The sequence below is a fragment of the Gracilinanus agilis genome, chromosome 4, assembly GCF_016433145.1.
Source record: "Gracilinanus agilis isolate LMUSP501 chromosome 4, AgileGrace, whole genome shotgun sequence".
Classification (NCBI taxonomy): Eukaryota; Metazoa; Chordata; class Mammalia; order Didelphimorphia; family Didelphidae; genus Gracilinanus; species Gracilinanus agilis.
In genome coordinates, this window is record NC_058133.1 from 33462941 (window position 1) to 33478861 (window position 15921).

Consider the following 15921-nt stretch of genomic DNA (forward strand, 5'->3'; position numbering starts at 1 on the left):
GGGGATACTATTTTGCCATGAGAAATATTGAAGATGGTCTCAGAGGTACCTGATGGACTTGTATAAATGGATACAGAGAGAAGTAAGCAGAGCTAGAAGGGATACATCACAGAGAAAAACAGCTTTGAAAGACTTCAAAACTCTGACCCACTCAACTGCCAGTCGATGGTCCAGAAGACTGACCAAGTATGCTTCTCCCTAACATAGTCCTTGACAAGAGAGGTGGTAGACTGTAAATGCAGAAAGAGGCATGTGTTTCTGGATATAGCCATCCTGTTGACTACTACTCTTGACTAGTTGGGGAGTAGCAAAGGCAGAACTGGGACAGAGCCTGGAGAGCTTTGCATGGTCAGAGTCCCAGGGGAGGGTGGGTAGAACTGGCCACATAGAGAGCAGTAAACAGGGATGGAGGAGGTTGAGCAGTCAGGTGCTAAAAAACCTGAGCCTGGTGAGATGCTGCTGGGCATTTAGGGAACATCCTCCTCAGGTGCTGCCAGGTGGTGGGCGAATTGGTCACTCCTTGGTAAAGTGATGTCCTGCACTTGAGCAGCTTGCAGATGCAGAACAGCAGCTGGCATGGAGCTGTTTACAGCTGCCTGAATGTCACCTGGGAGAGCCACAGAGTGCCCACACGATCCCTCACACTTATTAACTGTGTTGCTTAGGTGGTCTGTGGCTTGTTAGGTGAGCTTTGCAAAGGGAGGGTATGACTGCTTGGGAAACTGGGGATGCCCCACCAGCTAAGGGCTAGAGGAGCTTCTTCAGGCCTGGGCACAGAGTGGGTGTTCAGTGGAGGCTAGAGGACAACAGAGAAGGACTCAGGCTGTGGCAGCCATCTCTTTCTCTCTCTCATTGTCTTTTTCTACGCCCCCCCCCTTCCCTTATCTTTCGCCCAATACTAGGTATAGATTCCAAGGGAGAAGAGTCATAAGGGATAGGTAATGGTGGTTAAGTGACTTGCCCAGGGTCACACAGCTAGGAAGTGTCTGAGGTCACATTTGAACCCAGGATCTCCCATCTCCAGACCTGGCTCTCAATCCACTGAGATGCCTAGCCTCTGGGGTAAACATTTCAAAGGGGGTTCCTGCTCCAAAAAGGAACAAAGGCTGGGGCCAAGGTCTTTTCACAGTGGTCTTTTATAAGGAGTAGCCGTGCTTCTTCCACTTGTTTCTTCCTCCTCCTCTTCCGGGAATCAACCGGCCTGATGTCCACTCCAACATCCAGGGGCACCTTTGGACCATCAGAGGTTGGCTCCCCGGGCTGCACTGACTCCTGCTCGGGGAGGCTGTGCTGATCGGCAGCCTTGGGGCGCCCAGAGTTGCACGTGTGACCCAGCAGTTGCTTAGAGGTAGTGAGCTAATCGTCACAGCAACTCTCCCTGGGTAGGAAGGGGCTGAGGCTTGGGCGGCCGCGTCTGGAGGTAGAGAGCTCATCATGACTTAAGTGTGGGAAGAGTAGGGGGCGGCAGGAGAATCTAGAAGAGGGAGGGAGATTGGGACTATTGAGCAGCAGGGCTGTTTCGGCAACAACCTAGGGTGGGAGGACGCAGCAACTTCCGAGGTACTCAACTTGTAGAATACCTCCAGTAGCGCTGCTCGGCGCTCATTTAGTCTGGTCTCCGCTCCTGGCCCCACCCCCAACGATTGATGTGCTTGGGCTTCGCTCTCTGCGCAAGCGCCGTAGCTGTGTGGCCGCCATTGGGCTGTCAGTCTGGCGTGCGCTACGGGAGGCTGAGGCCAGGGTGAGAATTGGGGTGGGCTGCATGTGAGGGTAGGGGGTTTCTGGGCTGGGGGAAGGGTGGGGGGTCGGGTCTGTGGAGGGACACAGAGTCTCGGGACTAGGCTGTCTGAGGCTGGTGCCGCGGAGGTGCTGAGGGGAGCGCTTTTGACTTGAGATGCTGAGGAAAGCGCAGAGGCTTGGGAGATGCTGGGGAAACTCGGTAGATAGAGAGCCGGGCCTAAAGACGGGAGGTCCTGGGTTCAAAACTGACTTGAGAGGCTTCTGGTTGTGTGACCTGGGCAAATTGCTTAACCCCTATTGCCTAGTCCTTAACACTTTTCTGCCTTGGAACCAATATACAGAATTGATCCTAAGACGGAAGCTAAGGGTTTTTTTAAAAAACCCAAACCACCTAGGAGACCAGCATTGCCATCTGGGGGGTGTGGTGTAAGAAGACTGGCAGGACAGAGTCAGGCTATGAAGGGCTTTAAAAGCCAAACTGAAGATCGTACATGTATAACCTAGATCAAATTGCTCACCATCTGCGAGAAGAGGGAGGTAGGGAGAAAAACCATATTTTGATGATGGATATGGAAATTTATTACATGTAATTGGAAAAATAAAATATCTACAAAAACAAGCCAAACAGGATGTTATTTTTTTATCCTGGCGGTGACAGGGAGCCACTGGAGTTTATTGAGGGCCTGTGTTTGTGTGACTTGGTCAGCCATGTGCTTTAGGAAGGTCACCCTGGTTTTGAGTAGAGGATGGAATGGTGTTATAACAATAACTATTGAAAAGTAGCCTAGGCATGAGGTGATAAGAGCCTGGGGGGGGGTGTGAGGGGGTAGCAGAAGGGAGGAGGGAGTAATTTAAGAAGGAAGAGTAGACAGGCCTTAGCAACTACTTGGATATGTTGAGGGGGACAGGGTTTGAGGGAGAGAAATCTAGAGTGGCTCCTTGGTTAAGAGCCTGGGTAACTGAAAAGATGATGGTACCCTCAACAGTTAAAGGAAAGTTAGGAAGAAGGAGGGATTTTGGTAGAAATATGAGTCCAGTTTTGGTCATATTGTGTTTAAGATGTCATGGGACATCTTCAGATCCAATTGGCAGTTGGAGATGTGAGTTTATAGTTCATCTAGGAGGTTAACTCTAATTAAGTAGATCCAAAAATCATTTGCATAGAGATAACTAGATTCTTGGGAACTAATGAGATGAAGTAAAATAGTGTAGAAGGAGTAGAGGAGAGGACTCAGAATAGAGTCCTGGGGGATTCTTACTGTTGGAAGGCTCCACCTGAATGAAGCCAAGGAGAATGAGAAGGATTAGTTATATAGGTAGAAGGAGAAGGGAGTGGTGACCCAAAAATCTAGAAGGAAGAGAATATCTAGGAGATGAGGATGACGGACAATATTAAATGTTATAGAGAGATCAAGAAGGATGAGGAGTGAGAAAGGCTATTAGTAATGAGGAGTCAAGATAGCAGAGTAAAGGAGTCAGAAAGATCTGAGAAGATCATAGCAAAATTTGGTCGTCCAGAGAAGTTTATTAGTACTGTATGCCTGTTTCATGAAGGCATGCTTGTCCTGGATAGTGGACAATGCTTTCATGCTTTCCCATTCACCAACAGAGTGAAACAGGGCTATGTACTTAGTCCCCTGCTTTTTTAGCATGACATTTTCAGTGATGTTGTCAGATGCTTTCCAAGAAGACAGAAATGGCATTGTGGTTAGCTACAGGGGAAGTGGAGTGGCTCTGTGGCTAAAGAGGTAAACCCTTTAAAAAAAAGAGGTTCTGTGTTCAAATGTGACCTTGGACACTTCCTAGTTGTGTGACCCTGGGCAAGTTACTTAACCTCCCTTGCCTAGCCCTTAACTGCTTTTCTGTCTTGGAATCAATACTTAGTACTTCCAAGATGGAAGGTGAGGTTTAAAACAAACAAACAAAAAAAGTAGTTAGCTACCACACTCACGGTAAATTTTTAATTTGAAAAAACTACAAGCCAAAACTAAAGTAGAAGGAAATGTTTTTGTTTGCAAATGATGGTGTATTCAGTGCAGCCTCTGAAACTGAGATGCAACGGAGAATGGATCATTTCTCTGCTACTTATGCTAACTTTGGCCTGAGAATTAATTTGAAGAAAACAAGGTTTCTTCCAGCCAGCACTGAACCATCTATATTGTGGAACCAGCATTTACAGCAAGTGGAGAAATTTTGAATGCTATGGATAAGTTCACTTACCTTGGCAGTATACTTTCCAGATAATGGGGTTGATGCATGCATTGCCAGAGCTAGTTCAATGTTTGGGAAGCTCCAAAGGAATGTGTGCCTACCCTACTGAAGGTCTATAGGGACATTGTGCTGACATCATTGTTGTATGCCTATGAAACTAGGACAGTAAATGAGCACCATGCCAGAAATTGAACTGCTTTCATTTTAATTGTATTAGGAAGATTCTGAAGATCACTTGGCAAGATGGAGTACCAGACACTGAGTTCTTTTCTTGAACAGAACTGCCAAACATTTAAACTGTACTGCAGAGTACATCTCTGATGAGCTGGCCATGTTGTTATAATGCCAAAAAAGGCTTTTATGGAAAACTCACATGAGGGAAACACTTACATGAAGGTTAAAGGAAACAATACAAGGATTCGTGAGGTTTCTGAAGAACTTTGGTATTGATTGTGAGACATTGGAGACCCTGGCACAGGACTGTCTTATATGGTATGCCTATATCAAAGAAGGCACTATGTGCTCTGTGAGCAGCACAGAATTTCAGTACCCCAAAAGAAACATGAGATGCACAAATTTAGAGACATCTCCATCCCAAGTTTTCCTAAAGACTATTTATGCTTGATCAGCCACAGTCATGGGTTATACTTTTTTTTTAACTGATTAAGAAAATTTTTCCATGGTTCCATGATTCATGTTCTCTCTCTCCCCTCCTCCCACCTCCCTCCCATAGCCTACACACAATTCCACTGGGTTTTACATGTGTCATCGATCAAGACCTTTTTCCATATTATTGATATTTGCATTAGGGTGATCATTTAGAGTCTACATCCCCAATCATATCCCCATTGACCTATGTGATCGAGCAGTTGTTTTTCTTCTGTGTTTCTACTTCCACAGTTCTTTCTCTGGATGTGAACATCATTCTTTCTCATAGGTCCCTCAGAAATGTATTAGATCATTGCATTGTTGCTAGTACAGGAGTCCATTACATTCGATTGTGCCATAGTGTATCTATCTGTCTCTGTGTATGGTTCTCTTAGTTCTGCTCCTTTCACTCTGCATCAATTCCTGGAGGTCTTTCAAGTTCATATGGAATTCCTTCAGTTTATTATTCCTTTGAGCACAATAGTATTCCATCACCAGCATATACCACAATTTGTTCAGCCATTCCCCAATTGAAGGGCATCCCCTCATTTTCCAATTTTTTGCCACCACAAAGAGCGCAGCTATAAATATTTTTGTACAAGTCTTTTTCCTTATGATCTCTTTGGGGTATAAACCCAGCAGCTGTATGACTGGATCAAAGGATAGGCAGTTTTTTAAATGGGTTATAAGAGATTATTGCAGGGATGGGGGAGGGGCAGGGTGATAAGAGAAGCAGTGTTCAGAAACCAAAGAAACTTGAAGAGGGACAAGTTAAAAAAAGAAAAAGATAAACAGAAGAAAATAGGTTGGAGGGAAATACACATTAATCATAACTATGAATGTGACTGGGATGCTCTAATCAATAAATTGAAGTGGATAGCGGAATGAATTAGAAACCAGAATCCAACACTAGGTTGTGTACAAGAGACACACTTGAAACAGAAAAACATGATTAAAATAAAGGGCTGGAGCAGAATCTGTTAGGCTTCAGCTAAAGTTAAAGCTACATTTCACCAAAATTTTTCTAAGAAAGGCCTCATTTCTCAAATATGTAGAGAACGGAGTCAAATTTATAAAAATAAGAGCTGTTCCCCAATTGACAAATGGTCAAAGGATATGAAGAGACAGTTTTCAAAAGAAATCAAAACTACAGTTATATGGGAAAATGTTTTGATTAGAGAAGGGCAAATCAAAGCAACTCTGAGGAATACCCTCAAACTTTTCAGAAATGACAAATATTACTCTTTGAACAAGCAATACTACTACTAGGTCTATTTTCCAAAGATCAGAGGAAAAGGATCTATATGTACAAAAATATTTTTAGCAGCTCTTTTGGTGGTGGCCAAGAAATAGATATTGAGAGGATGCTCATCATTTGGGGAATTTGTTGTGAACAAATTGTGGCATATGATTGAAATGGAATGCTATTATGCTATAAGAAATGACGAAGGAGATGACTTCAGAAAAACATGGCAAGCCCAAAGTGAACTGGTATAAAGTGAAATGAGAAGAACCAGGAGATCATTGTACACAGTAACAGCAATGTTGTGGTATTGATCAACTGTAAGACTTAGTTACTCTGATCAATACAGTAATATAAGATAATTTCTTGTTGAAAAAATGCTGTACACTTCCAGAGAGAGAACTGATGAACTTTGAGTACAAGTTGAAGTATATATAATTTTCTTCCTTCCAGCTTTGTTTTGTGATTTGGCTAATATGGAAATGTTTTGCATGATTTCACATGTATAATTGACATTGTTTACCTTAGTGGGTGGAGGAAGGATGGGAGGGAGGGAGAGAGTCTAGAACTCAAATTTTAAAAATAAAAGAATGCTAAAACAAACAATAAAGAGATAATTTTAAAAAAGAGAGAACAAAGCCTATTAGAGGTCACTGAACTTAAGAGAGAGCAGTTTCTGTTGAATGATGAAATTGTAGAATAGATTGCAGAACTCAGAAGAAAGGAAGAGAAAAGGAAGTGGAGGCACCTATTGTAGACTGCCTTCTAGAGGAGTTTAGTCACAAAAGAGAAAAAAGACATGGGACATTATTTAGCAGGGATGCTAGTGATGGTTTCTTGAAGATAGGAGAGACGTGGGTGTGTTTGTAATCAGTAAGGGAGCATTGGGTAAACCAGGAGAGACAATGATCTATGAGAGGATGGGGATGAGAGGGCAGGCAATCTCCAGGAGGAGGAAATGAATTGGGAGAATCGTTTGTACAGTTTTACCTAGGCCAGGAGTAAATTTCTCATGTGGGATGGAGGTGAAGAAGAAGGGAGCAATAGAAGGACCTGAATAATAAGAGATGAGGAAGGCAGGGCTCGTGTCAAATGGCCTTAATTTTTCCTGTAAAATATAAGGCAAGGTTGTCAACTGGAAGGGTTGGGGGAAGGAGGAGCCATGGGAAGTTTGAGGAGAGATGAGAAGGTTTGGAAGAACCTCTGGAGAGAGTGAGTTGTTCAGGAAGGTATGGTAGGATTTCCTGGCAGCAGAGAGTGCCCAGTTAAAATATATTACAAAAATAATGTAGTGGACCCAGGGAGCACAGTTTTGTGATTTTCTCCAGCTTTGTTCAATAGCTTATGTATAGGATTCAGGCAGCAGAAGGTTACAGTGATTTCAGGGCTGGGATTTGGCAAGTTTAGGTCTTTGATAAGATAAATGGACAAAAGATTAGAGATAAAAGCCTATGTAGAATTGAACTGTTTCATCCAGGGGTCAAGATGGGGAAGAAAGAAGGGAGTAGCCAGAGCAGAGGAGATAGCCTAGGAAAGAACTGTGAAGTCAAAGGATTGAAGAGCAGGGTTTGGAGACAAAAGGAATAGGGAAAGGTGGGAAGACAAGGGATTGTGATCAGACAAGGGAATTTCAGAGTTCATGAACTTGGAGGTAGTGCCACTGTGGGTAATGGCAAGATCAAGGGCATGACCATCTTTGTGTGTGATGAGGAGGTCATTTGAAATAAATAAATCGAGGAACTGGAAGGTTAGGGTTTTTGAGGGAGTATCAATATATATGAAACCCTCTAGAATGAGGGCAAGAGTTGGGGAAGAGAGAAAGCACTAGCTAAGCATTGAACTTGTTCTGGAAAGAAGGAGAGTATCCTGGGAGTCTGTAGGCAACAGATTCCAGGATTTTGATTGGGTGATACATTTGGATTGGCTGATCCTAGGTGTTACTTGAATAATGGTGGTGGAGGGAGAGCCTGGACTTGGCAGTGGGGAACAAGGAGTATCTTGACTTCCCCACTGTCAACATAGATTTCTGGATGACTCGGTTTACCCTTACTTTTGAGAAAACCCAGTATTAAGCACACCTATTTTGATTTGAATGTTAAGCACCTTTTTGTTCTGGAGGCTTCTCTACTGGATAAAAGTTTCCTCTCTGGAAGCCCAGCTCCTGAGTTTGACCTTTGTCTTTGATTTGTTACAGTTGACTTCCCTAATGCCATAGCTGCTGAATGTTAGCAGGTCTACACACTGTTTGTGGTTAGTCTTTGTAAGCTTCCCAAAAGGGTATAAGAGACTCTCAGGTTCAGTATCTCTTTGGAGTTGGCATCTAGTATGGTGTCTTCTCCCAAGGATACAACTCCCAGAGTCTCAGAGCCTTTGGTTCCATATGGAATTTCTTTTATGACTATGTGGTGGCCAGATTAATGAGCCTATCTCTTTTTCATGATTAAAGAGTGGGTTTTCTGACCACTTGATAGTTCTGTAGTTATTTCCAAGTTAACACCACCAAGACCATCGAGTGAAAGTACTACTTGTGTTGCAAAGTTTTGAGAGTACACCATCAATGATGGAGCCAGGTCTCAGGGAGAGCCAGAAGTCAGATAAATGAAAAAGTTTAGGGTGAAACCATTTCTGTTAGCTATGGTGCTAGCAGTCCAGAGAATACTGTGCAGAGGTGCTCCCTGCAGCCATGGGCAGAGATCCAAAAGCTGCTTTTTTCAGCATTTGGGAGGCAGCCTGACCCAGAGGGCCTGGCCTGAATTCTAAGGATCCTTCTTCCAGTTCTCAGTTGAAGGGGCAAGTTGTCTTTGGATCCAAATGAGATAGGGAGCTGCATGAGGAAGCTGGGCCTCAGAGAGGTTAAGGAGCTGGCCCAGGGTCACACAGCAGGTCACTTTCCTCTTCAGGATTCCAGGATTCTTCAGGATTCTTGCCTGACTCTTGTATGGAACTTTAGAGTTCAGTGAATTCTATGCTGTTTTAGTTCTTATGTCCCATACTAGGAGTTTCTGGAAGCACCTGTTGATATAAGTGAACACAGGTTACCCTAAGGAAAATTGGGTGAGTGCCTTCTGGTGTGCTTCACATTTTATTACAGACTGACCCTGTTGACTAACTCCCTCTTTGTGGTTGCAGGTTGGAAACATGGAATTCCAAGCAGTGGTGATGGCTGCAGGAGTGGGATCCCGAATGACAGACTTGACTTCCAGTGTTCCCAAACCCCTGCTCCCTGTTGGCAATAAACCTTTGATCTGGTACCCACTGAACCTGCTGGAGCGCGTTGGATTTGAAGGTAAGCTCACAGCCTACCACAAAATGCTGTCATTCAGCCCTGAGTGCTTCAGACCCTATAATTTGTTAGATTTATGAGGGTCTGGTGAGCAAGGAGCGAAGGAGAGCAGAGCTTCAAAGGCAGCTGAGTCCCAGACTATGAGGAGGAGCCCAGGAGAGGAAGCTTAGGTGTAGAGTCTTCCCCAAGATGCCACAATGGCACCTTCTGAAGGTGCCTCAGAATGGGGCTACTAGAGACTTCTGTGATGGTAGAAGGGCAGAAAATGCACTGTTTGATACTTTTCAGAGACTAGCCTTAAACTTCTTTTGGAAAAAGCAACACCCTCACCCTCCACCCCCATCACAGGAAAACTATGGAAGGTTTAAGCATCAAAAAAACAACAACAACAACAACAAAACAGTGGCCCAGCAGCTTAGGAGTTAGAGGTAAAGGCAGAATTTGAGAAATGAAGTTTCCAGCTTATTGGTGAGGGGGTGGGGTTCCTAAAAATGAGGCTTATCCTGAGGAACAGAATTTCTCAGGTCACAAAGTGAGTGCTTGAAGGCAGCTATAGGCAATGAAGTATATAGAGTGCTGGGCCTGGAATCAAGACAGGCAGACTTGATTTCAAATCTGGCTTCAGATACCTGTTAGCTGTCTGACCCTGGGCAAGTCACTTAAACTCCATCTATCTGTTTCCTCATCTATAAAAGGGGGAGAATAACAGCATTTACCTCATAGGGTTGTTGTGAGGATCAAATAAAACACTTGGCACAGTGTCTGGCACATAGTAAGCATTATATAAGTGTTAGCTACTATTAGTAGTAGTAGTAGCTGTGTGTGACCTTTGTCTGCCTCAGTTTCTTAACCTGAATGATGGTGATAATAATGGCACCTACCTTAAAGGGTTGTTATGAAGATGAAATGATAAAATATTTGCATATTTCCATGGTGTAATGGATTCCTGTTGAGGATCTTGCTCTGCCCATAAAGGTGGGCACCTTCTGTGCAATTTAGAATTTTAGAGAGCTGCTTGGGGCACTTAGAGTGATGTCACTTGCCCAGAATCATACTGCCAGTAGTTGTCAGAAGCAAGATTTGAACTCAGGGTAAGCATTCACACTCTTTATAGTACTACTAATGGGATGGCCTTCCCCTTGTGGTCAGATGGTGCTTATGTGGATCACCTGGAGAGTCCAGACTTGATTGACTGGGAAGGTGCTTGGCTTTGGGATTGTGCCATATACGGGTATGAGTTGAAGGAATTAGGGATGTTTTGTGTGGAAAAGAAGACTCGGGAAGGATGTCGTAGTTGTCTTCAGGAGTTTGGGGAATTGTCATGTGGAGGGGAATATAACCTGTTCTTTGCGGCCCCTACAACTCAGGGAAGCTGCTTAGAGTCAAACTAAAGCTTCAGGGAAGGCTAACTTCCCTTTACTCTGGGCTCTCCCAAAGTGAAATGGCCAAGTTGGGCTGGAAGAATGTGAGAAGGAAAGAGAAGTATAGCACTTTGTAGAACCCCTTATTGTTAATGCTTTCATTAAGAGAGGGCCCTGCGGGAGGCTGGAGGAAATGGGGTCAAGCTTCAAAAGACAGTGGAGAAGAGGAGTGGCCAGAGTCAAGGAAGAGAGGTGGGTGATGATGATGAGGCCAAACAAGGCAGGAAGTATGGGGGCTGTTCTTAGGGAAGTGGGGTCTGGAGGCTTAGTGGCCAGGGTGCTTCCTACTGAATGGAAGGTGGAAGAGAGGAGCTGAGCAGAACCTGCCAGAGTAGTCATGCCCTCCAAATGCAGGTCAGACCTTACAGCTATCATCTATAGCTTTTCGTTGAAGAGAACTGAAGCTCAGTTGGCAATACGCCCTTTTTAAAAACGTTTCACGTAGTAGCAAAAATGGATTTTTCTCTCCCATTCCATTCTTCCACACTGGAAAAAAAAAAGGGAAAGAGAAAATTCTTATGTCAAATAAGCATAATCAAAGCAAACAGATTCTCTTCATAGTCATGTATAAATATATATGTTGCATTCTGCCCCAGCCAAATCCCGCTGTGTCTGGAGGTAAGAAGCCAGTCCTCTTTGTCTCTGCTTCTTTGTATGTGGAAATATGCTCATATTTACCAACTTTTATCAAGTTCAGAATGACAAAACAAAAGGAACAATTCTTAAAATATTCTGCTTGTTTTGTAGGCTAAGTCAGGGCATTTGTCAAAATGAGACCCTCACTTGCAACTGACCAATGCTTACAGCATGGCTAGAGTCTGGGAGATGTAGCTGATTTGTTGTTGAAGAAAGTGGCTGGAGTTTTGTTGTTGTTTTTTTCTTCTTTTTGTGACAGAGGTAATTGTGGTGACATCCAAAGATGTGCAGAAGTGTTTGCCGTATACAGACTTCAAGATGAAACTTGACGTGGTGTGTATTACCGATGACACTGACATGGGGACTGCTGACTCCTTACGACACATTTCTCAGAAAATTAAGGTAGAAGATCATTTTCTTTGATATTTATTCTGTCTAGTGAGTCCGAAGCCCTTCTGCTTGTCACCTTGTGAGTCAGAACTTCTTTTTTTTGTTGTTAACTAAGATGACCCTGTTCTCATGGACAAGAAAGTTGGGAAGGCCAAGTAGGTGGTCTTAGGTTGCCCAGAAAGTGACTGGTAGAGTAGTTTGTCCATGTTCTGTATACAGGGGAAGAAGGGACCAGTGGGACAGCTGGCCCTAGTGTTGATCATCTCACAAGCTGGTCATTAAATCCAGCTCAGCCAATAGAGTAGAATTCTGAAAACATTGTGAGTGGCACCATTTTGGGCTTGACTTCATCCTCTTTTTCTGTTCTCTTAAGCCAAGACTTCTCTTTCTGAGTCAGCCTCTGATGGAGCTGAATTTTGCCTCTGTAATTATTCCTATCTTTAGCTTCAAGTTCAATCCTGAGACATAGGTGCTAGGACTTCCTATGTGCCAAGTTAGCTGAGGAATTAATGTGAGTTGTAAATGATCATGCTCACTCATCTTTCTATGTGAAAACCTAGGGTATCCTTGGGCATTGTCTGCTAGAGGACAGACAATGGACATACTGTGCTCAGGGTAGCCTATGTAAGTGCTGATGATTCTTATACCAACTCCCATTTTCATAGACATGCCTCAAATCTAGGCTTACTCTCCAGGATTTGAGATTCTCTGATGCATTGTCTTGAATGCCCACTAATGTGCTTCTTGCCAGGATGATCAGCTGAAGATCAATTAAGTCAGCCAGCTTTAAGTAGCATTTAGAAAAGAATGTTTTACTAAGGTAAGAAAAATTGGTACAAAATATTGACCCAAAAGTCTATGCTAGACTCCTCTGTAAGCACATGTTTAGTCTAGGGGAAAGTGGGCTCAAGCTTAGAGACCATGTATGGCAAAGGGGAAACACACAGTTCATGGTTGCTAGAAGTCCTTTTCTTATATTTTTGGGGTGCTCAGGTTTATTTTTATTTATTTTTTCTATATTATTCATTTTTTTTTGCTATAGAGTGATTTTTTTAAGGCCTAAACCCCAAATCACATACCTATATATGCATGTGATAAGTGATGTCATATGTTTTGCTTTTGCATTTCTACTCCCATAGTTCTTTCTCTCATTATGGATAGCATTCTTTTACATAAGTCCTTCAGGAGTATCCTGCTCAGGTTTATTTTAAGCATAAGTCAGACTTCAGTCTATGGGCTCCTGATGCAGAAAAACTACAACCAGCTGCTGCTGCTACAGGAGACATGTTGTAGAAGAAAGGTTGGGATTCCAAGATTCTTTTTGCTGGGGGGGACAGTTGAACAAAAAAGGAATGAGAATAGTCAGAGACACTGTAGCTTGCAGAAAGCTGTTCTGATTTGCCTCGATTAAGGTTTATTTTATATGTTTTGAGATCACACATAAAGTTGGCATGGAAATCCATTCTCACCATCCATCTTTTTCTTAGAGACAATGTGTTAGGCATGTTTGATGTATCTGTTGGGCCACAGTGGTGAGAAAGTACAGGCTTTTTCATGGGAGACAATTTCTCCATATTTCATTCATTGTTCTTTTATGTTAAAGAACTGTACCGAATCAGGTCTGGGAGGGGGGAAACTTGGAGACTGTTCTGGCCTGTTTTTTTTTAATGTTTTTTTAAAATTTTTTTAAACCCTAATATCTTTTATATGTATATATCCTTCTATTTTAATTTTATTTGTTACAGGGCTAGGCAATGGGGGTTAAGTGACTTGCCCAGGGTCACACAGCTAGGAAGTGTCTGAGGCCAGATTTGAACCTAGGACCTCCTGTCTCTAGGCTTGGCTCTCAATCCACTGAGCCATCCAGCTGCCCCTGTTCTGGCCTGTTTTTGCAGGCACCTGTGTATGGGAATATGAGTTAGAGTTTTAAAATCTTTAACTCAGCATATGCTGGTTTGTTGTGAAGTGGCTTCTAGGGGAATTTCTGTATTACTGTATGTAGAGGTGGGAATTTCCTAGGAGCTATAGGGGGCCTGTACGGGACTCTGCCATTAGCCTGTATTATTTTTCTGTGTTTACCTGGGGCTAAGTAAGGATATTGATTACAATAATTTCAGTGAAGGGGAATGTTAGTGAGAAAAGAGTCACATAGGGGAAACTGAGTGAAACAACCATCCTTATGACACCTGCCGTGCAGGTTTCAGAACTAGTGATAAGCTGTGCTAAACATCATGAGCTTGATGGCTTCCCAAATCTTTGGACCTCCTGAAGTGTGCAAGGTCCTCCTGGTCTAGCCAGAGAGAGAAAAAGAAAAAGTGTGTGTGTGTGTTAGGTAGAGTTCTCATTCTCTTTTCTCTCCCTCCTTCTCTTTTCCCTCTCTTCGCCCTCCCCACTTCTTTCTCTCCCTCCCCTTCTCCTTCTCCCAAACCTCAGCACTGGTTATGAGTAATGTTTTTAAATGCATAAAATATTAAGGATTGCAAAGGAAACCAATTTATATGGAATTACAATTATCACAGTCTTTTAAAAAACTCAGAGACTCTAGATTAAAAACCATTATGCCAAAGATGTCAGACTCATGTTTGTGAATGGGCTGAATCAGATTAAAATGGAATTGGGAAATGTTAACAAAATAAAAACACATTACAACACAGATAATGTTAATTTATAGTTTTTTCTAAGTCATTATGCTCCCTAGGAGCAGTTTCTGTTTGAGATTGAAGAAGCTGCTTTCTATTATCTTCCTTGATGATCTCATCTGCCCAGTTATCATCTCTCTTCAGATTCATAGATAGTTATTGTCTCTCTCTCTGTCTCTCTCTCTGTGTCTCTCTCTCTCTCTCTCATCACAAAGATGAGAGATTGCCTCTTGGAAATCTTTTTTTTTTTTTAAACCCTTACCTTCTGTCTTGGAGTCAATACTGTGTATTGGCTCCAAGGCAGAAGAGTGGTAAGGGTAGGCAATGGGGGTCAAGTGACGTGCCCAGGGTCACACAGCTGGGAAGTGTCTGAGGTCAGATTTGAACCTAATGTGAAAGGAATTTTCCTGGGTTTCCACTGACTTTTTTTTTTAACATTTATTAACATTTATTTTTTAGAAAAGTTAACATGGTTACATGATTCATGCTCTTACTTTCCCCTTCACCCCCCCACGTCCCCCCGCGATGGCCGATTCGCATTTCCACTGGTTTTAACATGTGTCATTGATCAAGACCTATTTCCAAATTGTTGATAGTTGCATTTGTGTGGTAGTTTGAAGACACACTTATGCAAGAAAAAAACTCATGAAGGAGATAAAGAATGGCTTGCTTGAATCTGCATTCAGACTCCTTCTATGATTCCTTCTATGGTAGTTAGCTCTCTTCATAAGTCTCTTGGAGATGTCCTGGATCCTTTTATGGTTGATCATTGTACATTGCTGTTACTATGTATGATGTTTTTCTGGTTCTATTCTCTTCACTTTGCATCACTTAAGTCTTTCCAAGTTGTTTTTTTTTTTTTTTTTAATGATTAGCCTGTTTGTCATTTCCACTGACTCTTGTCTTCTTTGGAGTTGGGTGCTCTGTGGCTCTTTCTTGTTTTTCTGCAGTGCTTGAAATTGTTAATGTGTATAAGGAACTAGGGAAGAAGAAAGTACTTTCTTCTCCTGAGAGCATCTCCCAAAACATGTGCACAGATTCAGCACAGGAGAAAGGGGCCTAGACTTCTGTTTTTCTCCTTGTTGTAGGTTACTCCTGTGTTAAAAGGGCTGGGGATGGTAAGGATTCTTAGGAATGCAGGTGAGAGTGGAAAGGAATATCAAGCTATCCTGGTGAACTGCCTTCTTCCACCAGAAGCCAATATTTATAAAAATGACCTTTCATTTCAAGGCTTGCTCCTGAGCCTGGCTAAGATCACATGATGTAGGACAGGAGGGTTCTGCTGGCTACAATACTGGGAAAGGAGTTTTAGCTTTGGCTCTGCTTCCAGCTCAATCTGGGACCTTTTCTTCTATCCTCATGTGTAAAAGAGACAAGATTAGCTATGTGAGCTTTGGAATGCCCTCTCTTCCCTGGACCCCTTAGATTTCTCATGATAAAGCCATCCTTCAAAGTAATTCCATTTACTCTTGCTTCATAGGTGTCCTCCCCAACCACCCTGATTGTAGAGATGTGGTGGGAAGTAGGCCCACTGTTATGTTCATCTGATGTCTTCTCCCAACACTCGACACATGTAGCCACAGGATAGCCCTACCAAAGACTAAGGAGCCTTGGGGCCACCAGGGGGCAGCATGAGGCTTACCAAGTATCAGGGGTAGTGGGGATGCCAAGCACAAGCTCTTTCATTTCTTGGTAGTTTTTCCTTAGCAG

The 15921-nt window shown here is 43.0% G+C and overlaps 1 protein-coding gene across 1 annotated transcript in view; it reads left to right on the forward strand.

The window, feature by feature from the left end:
* The first annotated feature begins 1678 nt into the window (after positions 1-1678).
* Positions 1679-15921, forward strand: part of EIF2B3 (eukaryotic translation initiation factor 2B subunit gamma) — a 94163-nt gene continuing 79920 nt past the window's right edge. The window contains exons 1-3 of the mRNA XM_044672345.1: positions 1679-1741; positions 8972-9128; positions 11442-11584. Of these exons, the coding sequence (XP_044528280.1) occupies positions 8981-9128; positions 11442-11584 (291 nt within the window). The 5' untranslated portion in view covers positions 1679-1741; positions 8972-8980. The remainder of the gene's footprint in view (positions 1742-8971; positions 9129-11441; positions 11585-15921) is intronic.